Below are 18,443 nucleotides of genomic sequence, written 5' to 3'. Positions count from 1 at the left end.
GGCTGATACACACAGACCTGCTACGAGGCGACTGGGGACGTGGCTATGCAGACCAGAAAATGTCACATGATGGTGAGGGTGTAGGGACCTCAGCCATCCACCCCTCCTCCCCAGGAGCACGTGTGACTCTCTCTCTTGGGGATACTTTCTCTGCCCTCTCGTGGTTAGTCACTAAGTCCCCTCCCATTGGAGCCTCAACAGACAGCCTGTATGAGCTTTAACTCTCTGGATCCCCTAGATGTCATGGCCACCATCCCAGCAAGTCACCAGAGAGCCCCAAGCCATGTGAAGAGCTGTCACTCACTCTCACGGGACCCTCCAGCAGCAGGGCCCAGTCTGTCTTATCACGGTCTGCCAGGGCCTGGGAACAATGAGCTTTTAAAAACGTCCAATAGAAGAGAGATGAAAAGCCCAAACAGGGCTCCACGGTCAAAGATCACAGTGGCCTTTCTCAGGCTCTGTGCCTGGACGGTCACAAGGCTCCTGAAACGGTCCAGTGAATAGCTCAGCTGCCAAGGGCAATCTGAACAGGATGGCTTTGTGATAAGAAGGATGCAGCCCTGGGCTGAGCCACTCGCTCTGAGTGGATGAACAACATCCCTGAGACATAGACACTGCACAGGAGCTCTGTCCCGTTGCTGTCTGAGAGGACCTGGGCAGTCCTTGGGAGAACTCAACTATCCAGTGCCCTGACTGTGGCAGCCATCGTAAGAACCCACAGACCAGCAGTTCTCAACTTTCCAGATGCTGTGACCCTTTAACACAGTCCCTCATGTTGTGGTGACCCCCCCAACCCCAGCCATAGAATATTTCATTGCTATTTGCATAACTGTAATTTTGTTGCTGTTATGAATCACAATATAAATATCTGTGCTTTCCGATAGTCTTAGGTGATCCCTGTGAAAGGTCATTCGACCCCCCAAAGGGTCACAACCCACAAGAACCGTGGTCACAGAACATTAGACCAATCAGGTGTGGGTGGTACACTTTGAGCCCAGCACTCAGAAGGTAGAGGCAGGTGGATCCCTGTGAGTTCAAGGCCAGCGTGGTCTACGTAGCCAGTTTCAGGCTACCTAGGGATATATGGACAGACCCTATCTCAAAAAGGGACATTAGATTTTAAAAAGTTACCTGTTCTGTTTTGTGTTGTTTTCAGTTGGGGATCTCAAGTAGCCCAAGCTGGCTTTGAACTCCTGACCCTCCCTCCTTCCTCTACTCTTTTGAGTATTGAGATTGATGATTCAGGCCTGCTGAGGGTTAGAGGTCCTCATCCTCTGTCTGGTCACTGTCTTGTGCTCAGGCCTGGCAATAACAACCCAAGGCTGGAGCTCACAGCATGATCTGTCCCTTCCCTTGGGCACACTTGGACCCTGTGGTGAAAGCCATGCTAGCGGGAGAACTTGGAGCTCTGGTGGACGGACACACCTGGGGCTATTCACACTCGGATTTGTGTCCCCTCGTGTCAGAGGGACATTCAGGGCCAAGGGCTGGAGCTGCTACTGGACTGGCCAGGCAAAGCACTCAACATGCCATGGTACTGAAGGCTGGAAACACCGCTGGCCTGGGCCTGCGGCTCCAGCTGAGCCTCGGCTGCCAACTCACACATCTCTGCACACATCTGGCCCGCGCAGCATAGGAACTTTCCAATGGCAAGCAGTGGTGCTGGCACCAAAGCCCAGGCTCAAGACACCAACCTGCAGGCTGGCTTTCTAGGAACAGCTCCAGGGCAGGCACTCAGGGCTTGCTGAGATCTTGAAGACTGCCCAGGTGCCTGGGCAATGTGAGAGGGGTTGAAGACAGTTGGGGCTGCCCTGTGTTGACAGGGCTGCCCACGGCATCGGAGCCGATGACAACACCCACTAAGTGCACCGCACAACCACGTCCTTTATGATATGCCACTGGCTTCAGACTCAGAGAGGGCAAATGGTTTGCCCACAGTCATACAACTATATGTGACAGACCTGGGAATGGTAGATAGCCTGTGTAATATAGAAATTAACACCCATAGTATGTGGTCAGACACTTAAAGGGCTAGCACAGTATCCAGTGCTCAACAGTTGTCTAATAGAGAAGACCTTAGTAGGGCTCCTTCATAGGCCACAGGCCATCTGGGTTCTCTGCAGAACACAGGGGAGCTAGCTCTGCTAATGGCACTTGGAGACCCTTTCCAGGTCAGAAACAATTGCTCTAGGTCTTAAGGGGTGATAGGGTCTTCTATCTGGCGACCACACTAAAGACCCTCCTCTTAGGAAACCAACCCTATGATCTGCCCCATTTCACAGCACACAAAAATGTCATTCAGAGTGGCGACAGCACCACTTGTCCAAAGTCACACAGGGACTCATTAGGGAGGCGTCAGAGGCAAGGGTCTGGATTCCTTCAAAACAGAAAAGCAGAGTCATATCACAGTGAGGTACCATCTCGCCCTAGCCAGTCAGACGACTACCAAGAAATACCACATGCTGGCGAGATGCAGAAGGAGCAGCTCCTGCATGGCTCGTGGAGATGGAAAGTAGCGGATGTAAAGATCATGGAAAATGCTATGGAGGTTCCCCCACGCTCCAGAAACAGAACTACTATATGACCCAGAAGTCTGATCCTCGAAATCTCTCCAGAAGTGAGATCGGTGTGTTGAAGAAACAGCGGGACCCCATGGTCACTGCAGCACCATTCACAGCGGCCAGGAAACAACGCTGTAGCAGATGAACAAATGGGTGAGAAAAAGCAGCCATGCACACTGGCATGTAAAGACCATGACAGCCTTGATGGATGACATCGTGCTATGTGAACTGAGTCAGGCACAGACAACTACGCCATGATTTCACTTGCAAGGTGTCTTGGTTAGGGTTACCACTGCTGAGATGAGTCACCATGACCAAAGCAACTTGAGAAGGAGAGCGTTGATTTCAGTGTACACTTCCCGGTAACAGTCCACTGAGGGAACCAGGGTAGGAACTCAAACAGGATAGGAACCTGGGGGCAAGAGCTGAGTGGGGCATGCTGGCATCTGCCTCTAATTCTAGCATCTGGGAGGCTGAAGCAGGAGGGCAGTTAATTCAAGGCCAGATGAGGCTGGTGAGTTTCAGATCAACCTGAACTATAGAGACTGTCAAAAAGTCTGCTCAATTAACATGGCCGTGCTTAAGACACCAGAGTTCTACACTCACCAGCCCCCTCACCGTGTAGGTCCCAAGCCTGCCCTCTGGCCACTCTCTTGCCTTGGGCAAGTCCTACCTCAGCCTTCGTTCCACCTCAGTAACACAAGGTGACGTCTAGCCACCCTCATATGTGGTACCAGCGACCAGTGCACAGGCAATGCTCAGTGAGGCTGCTCCTTGCCCCACTCCATCCAGCTACCAGAGTGTGCCTGGAAATTCCCAGAACTGAGCCCAGGGGCCCCCATCCTGCCAGGCACCTGGCATCTCCCCAAACAAGAAGGGCAATGGGACCTGACAAGAATGTCAGCGGGGAGATACAGGCTGGGGTGGCAGGAAGGGAGACAACAGAGCCTGCTGCTCACGGCCTACTTGGCCACCCCCCTCCACATGGCTTTACTCAGGCCCAGCCTGCTATCTGCCAGTGGTCATCCAGACAGGCGCCTTCCTAAAACAGAGCGGTGGTTTGTCCTCCAAGGGTTCCTATGTTAGAAGATGGTCCCCAATTTGCCACCATGAGACCTTTTGGAGGTGGGGCCTAGGTCCAGGTGATCGGGTCTCTAGGGGATTACCTGGTTCTGCCAGGACTCCATTAATTCTATAAGAACGGTTACAAAGAACAATTCCTGTTCTTGGGCATCCTGTCCTGCACCCACGACAGCTCCTGGCGTCTACTGTCAAGACAGTAGGGAGGGACAGCTGAGGGCTCTCGGCAGGGCTACTGGACTATCTGTACTTTTTCTGTTTCCATACCTGTGAGCTAAAGAAACTTTTTTTCTTTTTAAGTTACTCAGACTCTGGCATTTTGTCATAGAAATAGAAAAGTGACTAATACATTCAGCACATAAGCTAATTTCTCTCTTCTGCAGGGCCCCTTCATGGCTCCTTTTAAAGAAAAAAAAAAAAACCTAACAACAGCAAATACCATGGGTTCATATTTAATGAGCAAGACTGTAGCGTTAGATCCTGTGCTGGATGAAGGAGACACGTAATGAGCTTCCATCTCAGCCATCCCAGGAAGCCTCCTTTCCTGCATCAAGGAAATATATGTGGCTCTCAAAGGCCAGGTTCTGCGAGTACAACTGGTCACCCATACCCAGCCTTGCTTGCTTGTAACCTGGTAGACACAAATGGCTCCCATCCCAGTTAGGGGTCTGTGTGGACTCCTATGTCATCCCACCGTGTCCTCCCCTCTTTAGGGAAAACTGGATAATACATAACACCAGACAATTTCATGTGACTGCTGACCATATGTCAGAGTCTGGTCACCGCGGCTTGGCTCTGTGGGGAGGCGCACAGGCTGCAGTTTCTATTTTGCAGTGAGGATCTGTGGAGAGGGAAAGAGCTTGCACCATCAATTGGGCAATAAGCAGGCCTAGTAACTGCAGACTCTGGGACCTTAAAACCACCACATTCCCACCACTGAGACAACACTCTTGGCACACTCCCCAGACCCTATCCCTGTCCCAAATGCTTTGCTAGTGAAGATCAAACTGTATGTGGCCATCCCTCACTATCCCCAAGGTGTGGCTCTGGGCTCCCTCTGGATCCTCCTGTCCACTTTAGAGCATCTGTAGGTGATGCTGACACCTGATCCGACATGCACACTACGTAAACAGTTGCCATATACATTCAATACAGCTGCAACCACCAACCACACAGAAAACTCAGCAACACCCCACCTAGCTCCCCACCAATCTTTTCTTCCTTCCCTGCCCTCAATATTTTCAAACCATGGTTGGTTCCAGCTTGTGAACAGAAGTGGGGGCACAGAGGCCAATTGGACAATTTATGTGTTTAATTTGCATTTAAAACCACGTATTAGGTCTAGCATCATTCCGTTTCGTTAAGCGTGCTTTGAACCAACCACTTTTAAAATCTCCTTAGTCCATAGCGACGCGGTGTGTCATGGCAGATACTTAAGCTACTTTGAACCATTTTAATGGTGACTATGTGAGCCTGCCAGTCCTCACAGACACTGGTCAATCTGAACTTCAATGAACTGCACTCTCTCTCTAGCTAGAGCATGGACTCCTGTGTGGTCTTTCCAGACTGGCTGTGTACTTGGGGCTGCTGGCTAAAAACCCCAAGCCTTTAATCCCAGCTCTTGGGAGGCAGACAGTCAGGCTACAGAGTGAGACCCTGTCTTAAAAGAAATAAACAAACAAACAAAGAAAAAACCCAACACATCCCTGGTCAGAAAGCTAGCCATGGTGGTGAAGGCATAAAAGGGAACTGGCTGCAGGCGGGACTCTCTCCACTCGCTCCCAGCCCACTTCCCTCACCCTGTGTACTCAAACTGTTTATCCTTAAAAAGAAAACAGGGAACCGTTTCTTCAGCACTTCTATATGCCAGGAAGTGACCTAAACCCTTTCCGTGACTAAGCCACCTCAGACATTATCCTACCCTCATTTCCCAGAAGAGGGAACAGGAACAGAGAGGCTAAGCCACTAACGCTGGGTCACAGAGCCAGTTTAAGTCTGGACCACCTGGCTCTCAGTCTCTGAGGCAGCTCATTTGTCAACCTCACGATATTTATAACTCCATCTTGAGATGATTTAAAAATCAACAGAATACATATAATTCCAAATAAACTAAGTTAAATGTCATTTATTAAAATAAAAAGCAAAATTGTGAATAGACATATGTTTATTAATTTAAAAAAAATCAGTAAGTCATGATTTTAAGCAACAGTGAAGAGCGAGGGAACTATTAAAATACGATAGAAACATAGTGAATTTATCTGTAAATACAGTCACATCATGACAGAATGGAAGAACATCTTAGCTGTAAAGACTGAGACCTGGCCCATGCTGAGGACCCTCAGCTAGGTGGCATTGGCTCACCCATCCCCAAGTACCTATCTGCATCTGGCCTCCCTCACAGAGAACCGGATGCCCAGGGCCCTGATCCCAGCCCTGTCTCCTCTGGATCACAGATGCACTTCGGCAGAGGTGACCTCTTTCAGGACAGCTCTGTGTCCGCTCATCGCTGCCTCTCTGTCTGGCCCTGAGCCACAGCTGGCCCAGGGCAGACATTAAGCCACATCTGTGGAACTGACTGGAAGCCAAGGGTGGCCCAAAGCCACAGCTGCTGATTCACACCTTGGCTGGAGAGGAGGAAACAGTGACGCCACCTCATGGGTTCTGGCTGGTGGGCCCGCGCTGTGGGCGGAGGTCCATGAGATTCTGCTTAATTAAGCAGAACTGGATAACGCCAACCTGCTGAGCTTTAAGGCAGCTCCATCCAGCGAGGGTGGAAAGCTGTTGGTACCCATAGTTTCAGCCAAGTGTGATGCTGTGCAAACTGCCTCAGTTTCCACATGTGTGAAGTGGCTTAGGACAGAACTCACAGGTCGCACATGTATTATGTTGCCTTCCCAGACCATGCCTCCTCCTTCCAACTCCAGCGCCCTTTGACCTTTACTGCCCACTACTTGAAAAAGAGTGGGACTATCACGCAGGATATCCCACCTCCACCTGGCAGACAGACGGTCAGGTGATCTGACCAATTGGAGTCCCACTTAAAGCTGTGGAAACAGATGCTTCTGGGGGTGCTAATGTCACTTCCTATTCAGTCAGAGATGGGGAGACAGGAGGTCCATCTGGTCCTGTAGATTTCTCTCTGTTTAAATTGGTCGGTTTTTTTTCCCCTAGCACTTGCAACCCAATAATTAAGAGGATCAGCTTTTATTCAGGAACAGTGTCGCACAGCTTCAGCGGCATTTAGGCTCGCCCATGAGCACGTGAGAAAACACTCAGATCAATGACAGCTAGTGTCTGATATTATAATACTTAGCAACAAAAAATATTGCTAAACTCTGAAAGCAAACCAGGCTCAGTGATTAGCACACAGCTTAAATGTCAGAATCCCCATCGCTTGCACTCTGCCCCCTGAAGAAGAAGCCTCAGCTACTCTGTCCACAAGGGCTTTACTCTCTTCCTGTTCTGGGGATGCAAGCAGGAGGCCCAAAGACCAGCTTCTCTCCTGGGATCAGTTTCTCTCTGCTCAGTGGCTTTCACTGTGCACATGGTCCATACAAAGCCCTGGTCCCAGCCAAATCTGTGGTCCCAGAAGCCCAGGTCTCCTCTGCAGGGCTTATACCTCCAGTCCTCACAGGTCTTCTGCTTGCCCAGTCTCTGCCCCTCTTCTCTGCCTATCCATTCTTACCCTTGACCTCTGGGCATCCTCCCCATGCTGGATGCTCAGCCTCAGATTACCTCCTCAATGCTAGCCTTCTTGGAGTCCAGGACCAGGTTCCAGAAGTAGCTCAAGGTGACCTGTCTGCCTGCCCTCTTTCCTGGAGGACCCTTTGTTTATCTGGACCTTGTCCCTGAGTTTTAGAGTGCTTGGTACCTAGGTACCTTGCCCATGAATTCTCAAGACACACTGGACTTCCCAGTAGGAAGGTTCCAGAGTGCTGTGTTTTCAAAGCAGTATTTCTGGCAACCGTGTGTGAAGCACAGTGCTCAGTAAAACTTAATATCATCTAAGTGATGAATCATGGTCCAGTATCAGGACAGCCCAGATACTGCGTATTTATTGGAATTCACATTGTACTGGGTGTACTGGGTTTTCATTTGCTCAGTCAGGATGGATCAAGACAGGGCTGCAGGGGCTGATGGTGGAGTCCCCTACTTCCAGTCCCCTCTCCCTGTAGCACGTGAAGGCTTGGGCCAGCAAACAAGAGGGAAGAGCCTTGTCGCTTAAGTATGGTGCAGAGAGACCACAGCTTCTAGTGAAACTTGGCCTGCATGAACCTGAACGGGACAGAGTTCTGGGATGGGGACAGCCATGGCACCCATCCATATACCACTGCCGAGACACTGAGACACCGGTTTCCGAGCTCAGCCAGGAGATAAGGAATGCCAACTTGGTGCAAAGTCTGGTCAGCTTTACCACCCTGAGCCCTGGGAAAGGGAGCACCGAGCCTGAGTTTACAGACAATGCTACAAGGATAGGAAAACTCCAAGGACAAACATCCCAGCATCTTGTGTTCCAAGGCATTCTGCACAAATGCTTTTGAATCCTGGCAAAGCCACCAGCTTTGGAGAAGAGACATCTTATGGGCAGCAGTAGTGAAGGACAGCACCAGACCAGAGCCCAGTTCTACATGCCACATGCGGCTGTTGGAACAAGCCTTGTTTCCCCTCAGCCACCTCACTACCAATACCCACTGACACACAGGCTACCCAGAGACTGCCAAAGGGAAGAGGGCAACTGAGTCACAAGAAGGAAGACCGTTTGCCAGCTTTCCTCCAAGGAAAAAGGATGCTGCACTGGCTAGTTTATGCCAACTGAGCTTGACACAAGCTGAAGTCATTGGAGAGGAAGGAACTTCAATTGAGAAAAGGCCTCCATAAGATCCGGCTATAAGTCATTTTATTAACTAGTGATTGATGGGGGAGGGTCCGCCCACTGTGGGTGTGGCCATCCCTGGGCTGGTGGTCCTGAGTTCTACAAGAAAGCAGGTGAGCAAGCCATTGGGACCAGGCTGAGAAAGTCATGGGGACCAGGCCTGTAAGCAGCACCCTCCATGGCCTCTTTGTCAGCTCTTCCCTCCAGGTTCTTGCCCTGTTTGGGTTCCTGCTTGGCTTCCCTCAATGGACTGTGACTCAGGATAAGTGAGCCAAATACACCATTTCCTCCCCAAGTTGCTTTGGTCATGATGTTTCATCATTGCAATAATAACCCTAACTGAGACGGATGAGCAATTTGCAAGCAGAGTCAAAGCATCATGAACAGGATAGGTAGCTCGACAGGAGAGTCCCCAGTTGGTCCCTTTTAGTGCAGCAACTGTGCCACTTATTCAGTGTGGGCACCTGGGGTGAGGAGCCTTCAAATGTATACAACACCTCAGGAGCAGGGATCTGGGCACAACTCTAGCTGAAGGGCTTTCCCAGTACCCTGTGACCTCAGGGATCACACCAGAGGGTCTGCAGGACTCTGGGTTGCATGGTTCTATGCCTCTCCTTAGCTGCAGACACCATGAAGGGCTGGACTCCCTAGGCAAGGCACACTGTAGTCAGGAAAGCACGGCCCTGACCACCCCGTGGGATGCCACACTCGTAGTTGCTGCTTCTTCAGCTCACAGTTGGAGAGCCACACGTGAGCCCTTCTTGTGTGGCAGGAGTGGGAGGGGGTGTCTGTGGCCAGCAGAAGCCCAGCTGAGAAGGCCTTGCTCTTAGAGGAATCCAGGGTGACTTCAGAAGCTGACAGTAGGCTGTGGGGACCCTGCTAGAGCCACCTTAGCTTGGCACAGCCTCTTTTTTTTTTTTTAAACGAGCAGTCGCTGGTTTTTATTTTCACTAAAAACAGGGCTATGTGTACACTGCAGAACATTTGGAAAACAGAAAAAAAGCACAGACAAGCAAAAAAAAAAGTGCAACATATTTTATCAGTTCTATTTCTGGGTCTCTGTGGATGGCCACTTCCACCCGTCCCTGGCAATCTGCTGAGAAAGACCCAAGCATGTGCTTGTAGCCAGCTTGACTGTGACACCCTGGCAGAGGCCAGGCACATATGCATCGCCCTCCTGGAATTCTGCATGTACGCGTCACCTGGATCCTGTTCTCTGCTGATGGGCATTTAAGCAGCCTCCAACCTACAACTCTGGTGACAGTATACACAGATGTCTCTGGTAAGACTGCTGTTGTCAGGCCTGGACCAGGGCCCGAGTCCTCTATAATCCTCATACTGGCTTCCTCAAACTGAAGCCACTAACAACCCCATTTATAGATGGGGGCTGGGGGGAGACGACACTGAGCACAGAGAGGGAAAGTGATGGAGTAGAAATCTGATCCTGCCTGACTGGCAGACTTTCTCCGTGCACTGGAGGCATGGAAGGGCACAGATTCAAAGTCTGCACCCAGGGTTGAAATCATTTGGAGCTATGCTAACATGGCCTCCTTCCACCTGCAGGACGCAGAGTGTAAGAGGAGTAGCTGAGACACTTCCCTTGGAGCAGGCGTGCCGTGAGGGAAGGGCCTGGTGTCTGCTCCCAGAGGTGAGGGAATTGGACTGGTGAGCACAGCTGTCAAGCTCCCGAGCAGAGCATCCTGGGGCCCTCTTGCTTGCTCCCTCCTAGGCACAGCTTGCTTCTATGACAGGCATCCCAGCTACATTTTTCTTTCAGCCTCAAGAAAACAACAGACATTTAAAAAAACAAGTTCTACTCAGGGGCTGGAGAGATGGTTCCGCATTTAAGAGCATTTGTTGTTCTTCTGGGTGACCCAAGCTCAGTTCCCAGCACCAAGGTTCAAAACTATCAGTAACTCCAGCTCCAGAGGCCAGAACGCCCTCTTCTGGCCTCCGAGAGCACCCGCACATTCACTGACACCGATACGCGCTTGCACACATAGATTAAAAATAGAAACAGAAAATAGATAAAAAGAAGTATCTTTTTAAAAAGTCTGTAAGGTACTGTCGCTGTGCGACAGACACGGTGAAGTACAGAACCGTCTGGAGAGGAGACTGGAGCAGCTCTTCATACTGCAGCCTGGCACCCAGCCTGGGCAGGTGCCACAGGGCAGAGTTAAGGCAGGCACAGCACGTGCTCAGAGCGACGGTGGATCCAGACCACATGCTGTGGGTCTTCATGGCCACCACTGCCACCAGGCTCAGCACTGAGGGTTTGGCCTTAAACCTGTGTCATTCAGATGCCACGGGAAGTACCACCGCCAAGCCTCCTGGCTCAGCAGCAATGAGCTTCAAAGCCAGGCCTCCACCAAGGCAGAGATAAGTCGGTAAGAAATGTGCTAGTCGCTGGTGGTTTCCTCCGGCAGAATTCTAGCACCTTCGAATTCTCACACTATCTTCTCAGAAGGAGCCACCTCGCACACAAAGCTAGAATCCAAAGTGGGGCAGGGTGGCCCACTGCCACACCAAGCTCCCATCCAGGCTGGTTTGTTTCTAGCACACACACTGGCTGCCCTGCTCTGAGGGGTTCCGTTAAAGGGCTGCCAGGGAAGGCGGAGGAGGGACATGGCTGTGGATGTACATGGGTAGCAGGTCTCCAGTCCGCACAACTCTGTATCTGGAAACCACCACACAACACAGAGGACAGCTCTAGTTTTACAGGATATGGGCACGATCCACACTGACTCAGCGGGCACTGCCGCTCCCGGGCTCCTGGCATTTGATCAGTTCAGGAGGGAGGCCCTGTCAATCTCTCACTCTAAGGACAATCCAGTCAGAGCTTCTTTGGAGTAAGTGACCAGAGCTGATGACTTGATATCAGCCAACTGAATGAACAGAGGGCCTAGAATGAGCCTGGCATCTCAGAAAAGGGGACATTGGTGAGCCATCTGAGGTCACCCAGCTTTGTGATGGGATCACAAGGCTGCCTGTATCGCCCAGACAAACATGGCTATCTCAGTTCCCACTCAGTGAGTCCCGTGTGTGACCTCATGCGCGTACTTGGGATTCTCTGAGCCTACAGTCTCAAGGGGAAACCGAGGACACTAATCTAACCACCTGAAAGATTAGTATCCCAGATGTATAAACCTTCCACATCAAGAGAAGATGAAAGGCGAGCACACTGAGCCCACAGGAAAGGATACACAGGCAATTCAGAGGAATCTCAGCTGGCCAATGGAAGCATAAAAGGCCACTGGGCTGCTTTAGCAAGCAGGGAAGGGGATACTGCTGTGCAGCACACAGACTGACATCAACTAGAAAGTCTGACAATAGAGAGACTGATTGAGGGCAGAGGGAGCCCAGGGACACAGCTCCTGGGGTGACACACAGAGCTGAGTATGCACTCCAAGAGCCAGCATTGTTCCTGTTCTGGGTCTATACACAGCAACAGCTCCCACCAGGCTAACTGCTGGGAAGAGCAGCCCTGAGTCCTCAGTAGGAGAGGCCCTTACAGATGACAGAGGGAAACAGCCACAAACAGAATACTATGCAGCAGTCCAAATGATCTGGGGCTTTGGTATTCACATAGATCTGAACAGGGCAGGATTTTTATACTTTCAAAACATTGAAGACAAGACTGAGGGGGAGTTATCAGGTAAAACATGTAAAGGGCAAGGAGGGGAGATACTGATGGCAAATGGGGTGATAGAAGGGTTATAAAACTGGACTGGGTGATGGCTATTTGGCCTTATTCAGTTACCACAAATACCAGTGACCTCTGTGGCTATAATGGGTCACTGTGGTGATGTGTAAATGATCCGAGGAAAGCAGCTAAATAAAAATAAAAATTATCCTACTAACCCATATTTTATTTTACATGTGTAGATGTTCTGCCTGAATGTATACGCACCGCACGTGCCTGGTGCCTGTGGAGGCCAGAAGAGGGCATCAGATCCCCTGGAACTGGAGTTATAGATGGCTGTGAAGGGCTATGTGGGTGCTGGGGATACAATCCAGGTCCTCTGCAGAGCAGCAAGGCTCCCAACTGCCGAGCCATCTTTCCAGCCTGTGAATCTGTATTTTAAAAGTGCATGGGGGCCAAGCATGGTGGTCTTCAACCCTAGCACTCTGGAGGTAAAGGCAGATCTCTGTGAGTTCAAGGTCAGCTTGGACATAGTGAGTCCTTGTCTCCAAGAACAACAACAACAAAAAAGCATGGGTGAATGGTAAATAACAAACTCAGGGTAGTGGTTTGGTGAGAGATATGACTGGGGGGGGGGGGGCGGGGGGACACAGGGCACTCTGAATCTGTGATTTATTTTAAATATAAAGACAGAAAAGGTCTGAAGCACACACAGAAGCAGAGACTCTATGGACAGGGATGGGTTTTATTCTCTCCATCCCTCTGTGACACTGGTGTCACATGACAAGAGTCTACCACCTTCAAAGAGCTGTTACTACAGCCGGGGCATGTCAGAGCATGCCTTTAACCCCAGGACTCAGGGGGCAGAGGTAAATCTCTGTGAATTCAAGGCCAGACTAGTAGTCTACAGAGTGAGTTTCAGGACAGCCAGGAGTATTACACAGAGAAACTGTGTCTCAAAACAAAAACAAAAACAAAAACAAAACAAAACAAATAAAACGTGTCCCCGACCCTGACAGCTGCCTCATCAGGCCCTGTTCAGGATGTTTTTCTTTGTTAATACAGGGGACGGGGACCCAACAAGACTCCCAGAGCTGACAGGTTGCTAGAAAACACTCCAGTTAGGGAGGGTGGCCCTGGCATGTCACTCTGAGGAGCTCTCTTCACATCCATTCTGACACCCAGACTCTGAGTGGGACAGGCATGGCAGAGGCTGCACAGTGACAACACCAGCCTTATCCACAGGTGGCCTTTGTGAAGAGACTGTTAATCTGACATGGAGGTGGAGCAGGGGACCCAGCCCTGAGCACCAGGCACTGCTGTCTAACTGCGGCCTCAGAAGCTGTGACCTGCTCCCTTCTAGGCATGGAATCAGGGGGACACAGCAGCCAGGACACTCCAAATTGATGTGCACATTGTACCACGGTGCTGTGACTGGGGCAGAAGTACATGCTGTCACCCCTGTTAAGGTCTGTATACGGTCTGTCCACATCGAAGAGTTATGTGCTGGAAGCTTGGTCCCCAGTGTCATGCCAGTAGAAGTGGCAGGACCTTAGAGGTGGAGCCTAGGGAAGGTAGTTAGGTCATTGGTCATGTGGCCTTAAAAGAGATTCAGGTAGCTCTCCTAGGACCTTAGTTCCCAAAGGTTCATATTACAAAAGAGCAAGTGGCCCCTCCCCGAACTTTCTAGTTTCTAGTCTCACCACACATAACCTTTTCCTCTACACCTGCTCCCACCATGACGTCACATACAACTCTGATGTGGACAAGAAGCCCTTCCCAGCGGCCAGACTAATGGGACAGCCCAATCTTGGACTTCCAGCTTCCCAGGTGGCTTTTTATTTTATTTTACAAAGTACCCAGCCACAGGTACTAGGCTATACAGTGTAAACAAGACTAAGATGGTCCCCAAGGGGACATGCTCAATACCGGGCTGTATTTTTGTTGTTACAGCTGAGGAAAGGGAAGCTGCTCTGTGGAGGGCAGAAGCAAGGTGACTTCAGCAGGGCCTCTAACACCTGTCTCCACACCCACTCCATCCAGTGCGTGCAGCTTGGGGACAGGTACCACAGTCCAGTCTGCTGCTGTTGGCTTTGGGACGATGCCACTATAGGACCAAATTAACTGCTCCTCTGGATGACTCAGGCTGCATTCATCCATATCCTCTACCCCATTTGGGGAACCAAAGGCTGGATGGCAAGGCGAGGGCCCCTTGTCACAGCAGTGACTAAGCCCACAGAGGAACAAGTTCTCAGAACAAGCTCCCGCGTGATTTCAGCACGTTTTCAACCAGAGAGACACAGACACCACAGGGCTGCAGTGAAGAAACCCCATGTCAGTCACATGGTTGCTCCCCCTGGGAGGAGGCATCATCACCACATCTTACATATGAGGACACAGAGACTCAAAGAAGTAACAGTTAGCAACCTGGGAGCCCAAGAGTTGAGCTTGCCCAAGCTAGGGGGGCTGCACAGACCTGGCTCAGGGAGCCCCTAACAACCGGCTGGAACCTCAGGGGTACCCCTCAAAGCTGCAAAAATCTGCCAGGGAGATGTGGGCCTGAGCAGATTCCCAGACTTTGAGAGCGCTTAGTCCAGGGCCTCTGTGGGTGTGTGGGATGTGGGAAGGGGCGTGGTCTCACGGACCAACTTTGGTCCAACAGGCCCGGACTTAGGGACTTAGATGCGGGCTCTGCTCCTCACTGTTAGCTGCCTCATCCTTGAAACCAATTTGAGAAAACCACCGCTAAACGTGTCTGACACCACAAGAGAGTGGAAGATGGCGCCCAGTGCTTGGTGGCTCTATCTATTTTGGTTTGCCAGATCTGATGGAAGGCGGCATGGAGAATTTCAGACTTCTTCCAGTTGGTGTGTTGCTGAAAACTGTCCCATACCCAAGAGGCAACTCAACAGGCTCCAACAAGAAACCAAGATTTGGCAACATTTGAAATACTTAAGGAGGGAAAAAGGGGCGGGGTGTGGGGAAAACCAAGACAGTTTAGCTGAGCTCTGAAGCAAGGAAAACTTAGCTCTATTTAAAGATACCACAGGTCCAGGAAGCAGCCCCCGCTGGCTGGCCCATGGCTGAGTTACTGAAGGCCTAGCCAATAACAATACATTGGAACACAGCACACCCTTTCTTGTAGAGTGTGGTGGATTCCCGGCCATCTCCTTCCAGAATTTTATGGGCGACTCAGGGAAGGCATGTATAGCTGTCTGCTTTGTAAGAATGGCTCTCTTAAACAAATAGATCCAAAAGGGGCTTCCAGGGAGGCCCCTGGCCAGCCTTTCTCCAGCCAACGCCCTCTCTAGTCATTGTTCTTCACTTCTTTGTTAGGATTTTTTTCCCCTCGCTCTTGCTTTTTTCCTTCCTGGTTAACTTCTCCAGGATTGCCACTGCCTGCTTCTTCCAGCCAGGGACACCATCCCCCACCCTCACGCCTGGAGTGAAGTCCCCAGGGCCTCCTCTAAATCCACTGTCCTACTGCCCAGAACCTCTGGGGTGGAACCAGGGCCACCTCAACCTCAGAAAAGGTCCCCAAGCAGCCCGGGAGGCCACTTCCCACCTGAGGGTCACTGTGGGCCCCAGGCCCATCTTCCACGTTTTAGAACCCTCAGCCTCTGGGCCTCAGCCTTCCCATCTGCAGAATGACGCTAGGGACCCATTTCCTCCACACCTTGGCAGCGCCAAACAAAATTCTCATTTCACAGAGGGGGGTTACTCCTGGGGAAACTTTCCCACACTGTTAAGCGGAAGTTACAGGAAAGGGGCGCCCAAATGACCCATGCCCTGAGGATGAGGGGCTTGGTTGGCTGGTCCTACGAGACTGGGCGCCTCTGGGTAGGAGGGTGGCCTGAGACCCACGCCTCTGTGGGTTTCTCTCCTGGTGTCTGTCTTCGTCTCCAGCAGCAGCTGGGGCTAGACTTTTGCACGGGTGGGCAAGGCGAGAGCTCGCGAGGAGATGGCGGGGACCAAGGGGCGAGCGGGGAGATGGCGGGGAAGGCGCAGGGACCAGGGGCGCGTGGAGAGACAGACGGCAGGGAGGGTGCGGGGACCCGGGGCGCGTGGGGAGACAGCGGTGAGGGCGCGGGGCACAAGTTCTGCACGGGGCTGGGGTCGCCGCGTGGCGCGGACGCCGACTCACATAATGCTTGTTGGGCACGCGCCGCTTCTGCACGTCCAGCACCTTCACCTCCACGATACTGCGCCGCGGCGGCATGGCCGTTCTCCGCGCCCAGCACCGTGCGGGCCGGGCCGGGCCAAAGCGATCCTTGCCGCCGAGCACTTGCCGCCGCCGCCACCGCCCTCCGCGCCCCGCCCCTGCCCGCCCCCGCGCCGCCCGCCCACCCTGCTTAAAGGGCCCGCCCGGCCGGGCCCGGCCACGTCCGCCCGCGGGCCTTTGTCCCCGCGCCCGGCGGGACGGCGCGCTCCGCCCCCCACGCCCGGGCCTGGCGACTCCAGACCCAGGCATCCAAGCAGCCTGCTTGAGCTCTCTATTCTCGACATGGGCTCAGGGAGGTTGCCCCCACCCCGCCAACCCCCTCCGATGTCTGCGAGCCGCGGGCATGCCGGTCGCTATAAATCCGCTCGTTCGCCCCCAGCCCTGGGGGCTCAAGGGGGAACCGGCGATCACCAGGTCTCTTGGTGATCTCTGTCTGTGACAGGGGACAAAAACTGCAAAAAAATGCCCTGGCAGCCCTGCATAGGGCAACGAACGTGAACGAGAGCAGGGTGCTGGGTAGGTAGCGAACCCCTGACTCCACGGGGGACTGAGTCCACACCTGGCTCTGTGCCCTGTCCTTATCACGGATGCCCACTTAAAATCTCACAACACCTGGGAGTCGTGGGTCAGGGCGGGGGATGATTAATCATCTTTTACAGAGGACCAAACTGAGGACAGCCTCCAGGTTCATGGAGCAGGTAGGTGGAATCAATGGTTGCCCCACACTAAGCAAATAAAAGCTACAAGTGGCTCCACATCTTTTTCTCTAGCCCATCCTAGCATTGACTATGCGCTCAGTAACTCACAGATGCTGGCTGAATGAATGAATGAATGAATGGACACACATAACAGTGTGGATCTGAAGTTCAGACTGCAGATAGTGGTCTCTCAGCCACTAAGCAGGAGTTCCCCACCAGGCACCTTCCCACCCATAGTCCAAGATCAGCCAACCCTTAGGTGAGGGTTCTCCTTAGACCGGGCAGGCCTCACAGATTGCTTTATTTTGATTCCCTCTGGAACCCCCTCCACTTGCCTTATTGGCTTCTTTGCCCATGCTTTCTGCTGCTCTGGCCTTGAAAGCTGGTCTTAGATGGGCTTCACTAATGCAACTCCTGTGTTTAGGCTTCTTGACTGGCCCAGGCCAAGGCAGGAGGAGAAAAGTCTTAATAATCCTCTCTCCCAGCTCCCTTCCTTCAGAATTGTCTTTACCAAAGACAGTTCTGTACCAAAGACAGTTTTGTGCTGCCCCAGGCACAGGAACATGTTTTTGGCTTTCTTGTTGCTACCCATCCCTTGACAAACTGGCTTCTTTTTTTGTTTTTGTTTTGTTTTGTTTGTTTTTTCGAGGCAGGGTTTCTCTGTGTAGCCCGGGCTGTCCTGGAACTCACTCTGTAGACCAGGCTGGCCTCGAACTCAGAAATCCGCCTGCCTCTGCCTCCCAAGTGCTGGGATTAAAGGCATGTGCCACCACCGCCCGGCCGACAAACTGGCTTCTTGATTAAGCTGTTCTCACTGACCCAGGAGGAGAGCTTGGAGAGCTGCATCCATCTGGGACCAGGGCCCTCCCTGGCTGGGTCACTCCCTCCAGTGCACCGAATCTCTAGCAGGAGGGAAATTCCACTTGGATCTTAAGCTGCTTCAGCAGAGCTGCTGCCCAAGGCACCTCCTGGTTTCTCCTGTCCTCTGCACAAAGCAAGCCTCCCTAAGGAGGAAGAAGCTGATTGTAGAAGCTGAATGTAACCTGAATCAGCCAGCTTCCCCCACTTCCCAGGTTCCCAGCCCTCCTGGCACTCCTGCCCAAGGCTGGGGGGTGGGGGTGGGTCTGGCCTGGGGAGGTTATGTTGTTCCCCACCACCTGTCTGTAGCTTTAGTGACACCATCTCCCCTTATCCTTGCCCTCCATCCCCCACCCCTACCCCTGAGTTCTTTCTTTCTTTCTTTTTCTTTTTTTTCTTTTCTTTTTTTTCTTTCTGATTTTCTGTCTGTGAGTCGAATCACTATGGGTTGCTAAAGACAGTTCAGTCTTGCAGCTTTTGTCGCTGTGCATCCGACTCATTTCAGTTA

The 18,443-nt window shown here is 52.0% G+C and overlaps 1 protein-coding gene across 1 annotated transcript in view; it reads right to left on the bottom strand.

Annotated features, from left to right (window-relative positions):
* The window catches only part of Sh3pxd2b (SH3 and PX domains 2B), a 78,999-nt gene extending 62,623 nt beyond the window's left edge, over positions 1 to 16,376 (bottom strand). The window contains exon 1 of the mRNA XM_028756508.1: positions 16,302 to 16,376. Within this exon, the coding sequence (XP_028612341.1) occupies positions 16,302 to 16,376 (75 nt within the window). The remainder of the gene's footprint in view (positions 1 to 16,301) is intronic.
* Between the last annotated feature and the right edge of the window lie 2,067 nt (positions 16,377 to 18,443).

The sequence above is a fragment of the Grammomys surdaster genome, unplaced genomic scaffold, assembly GCF_004785775.1.
Source record: "Grammomys surdaster isolate TR1022 unplaced genomic scaffold, NIH_TR_1.0 126121, whole genome shotgun sequence".
NCBI classification, from domain to species: domain Eukaryota; kingdom Metazoa; phylum Chordata; class Mammalia; order Rodentia; family Muridae; genus Grammomys; species Grammomys surdaster.
The sequence above is the reverse complement of the archived record's forward strand: the minus strand, read 5'-3'. Positions and strand labels throughout refer to the sequence as shown.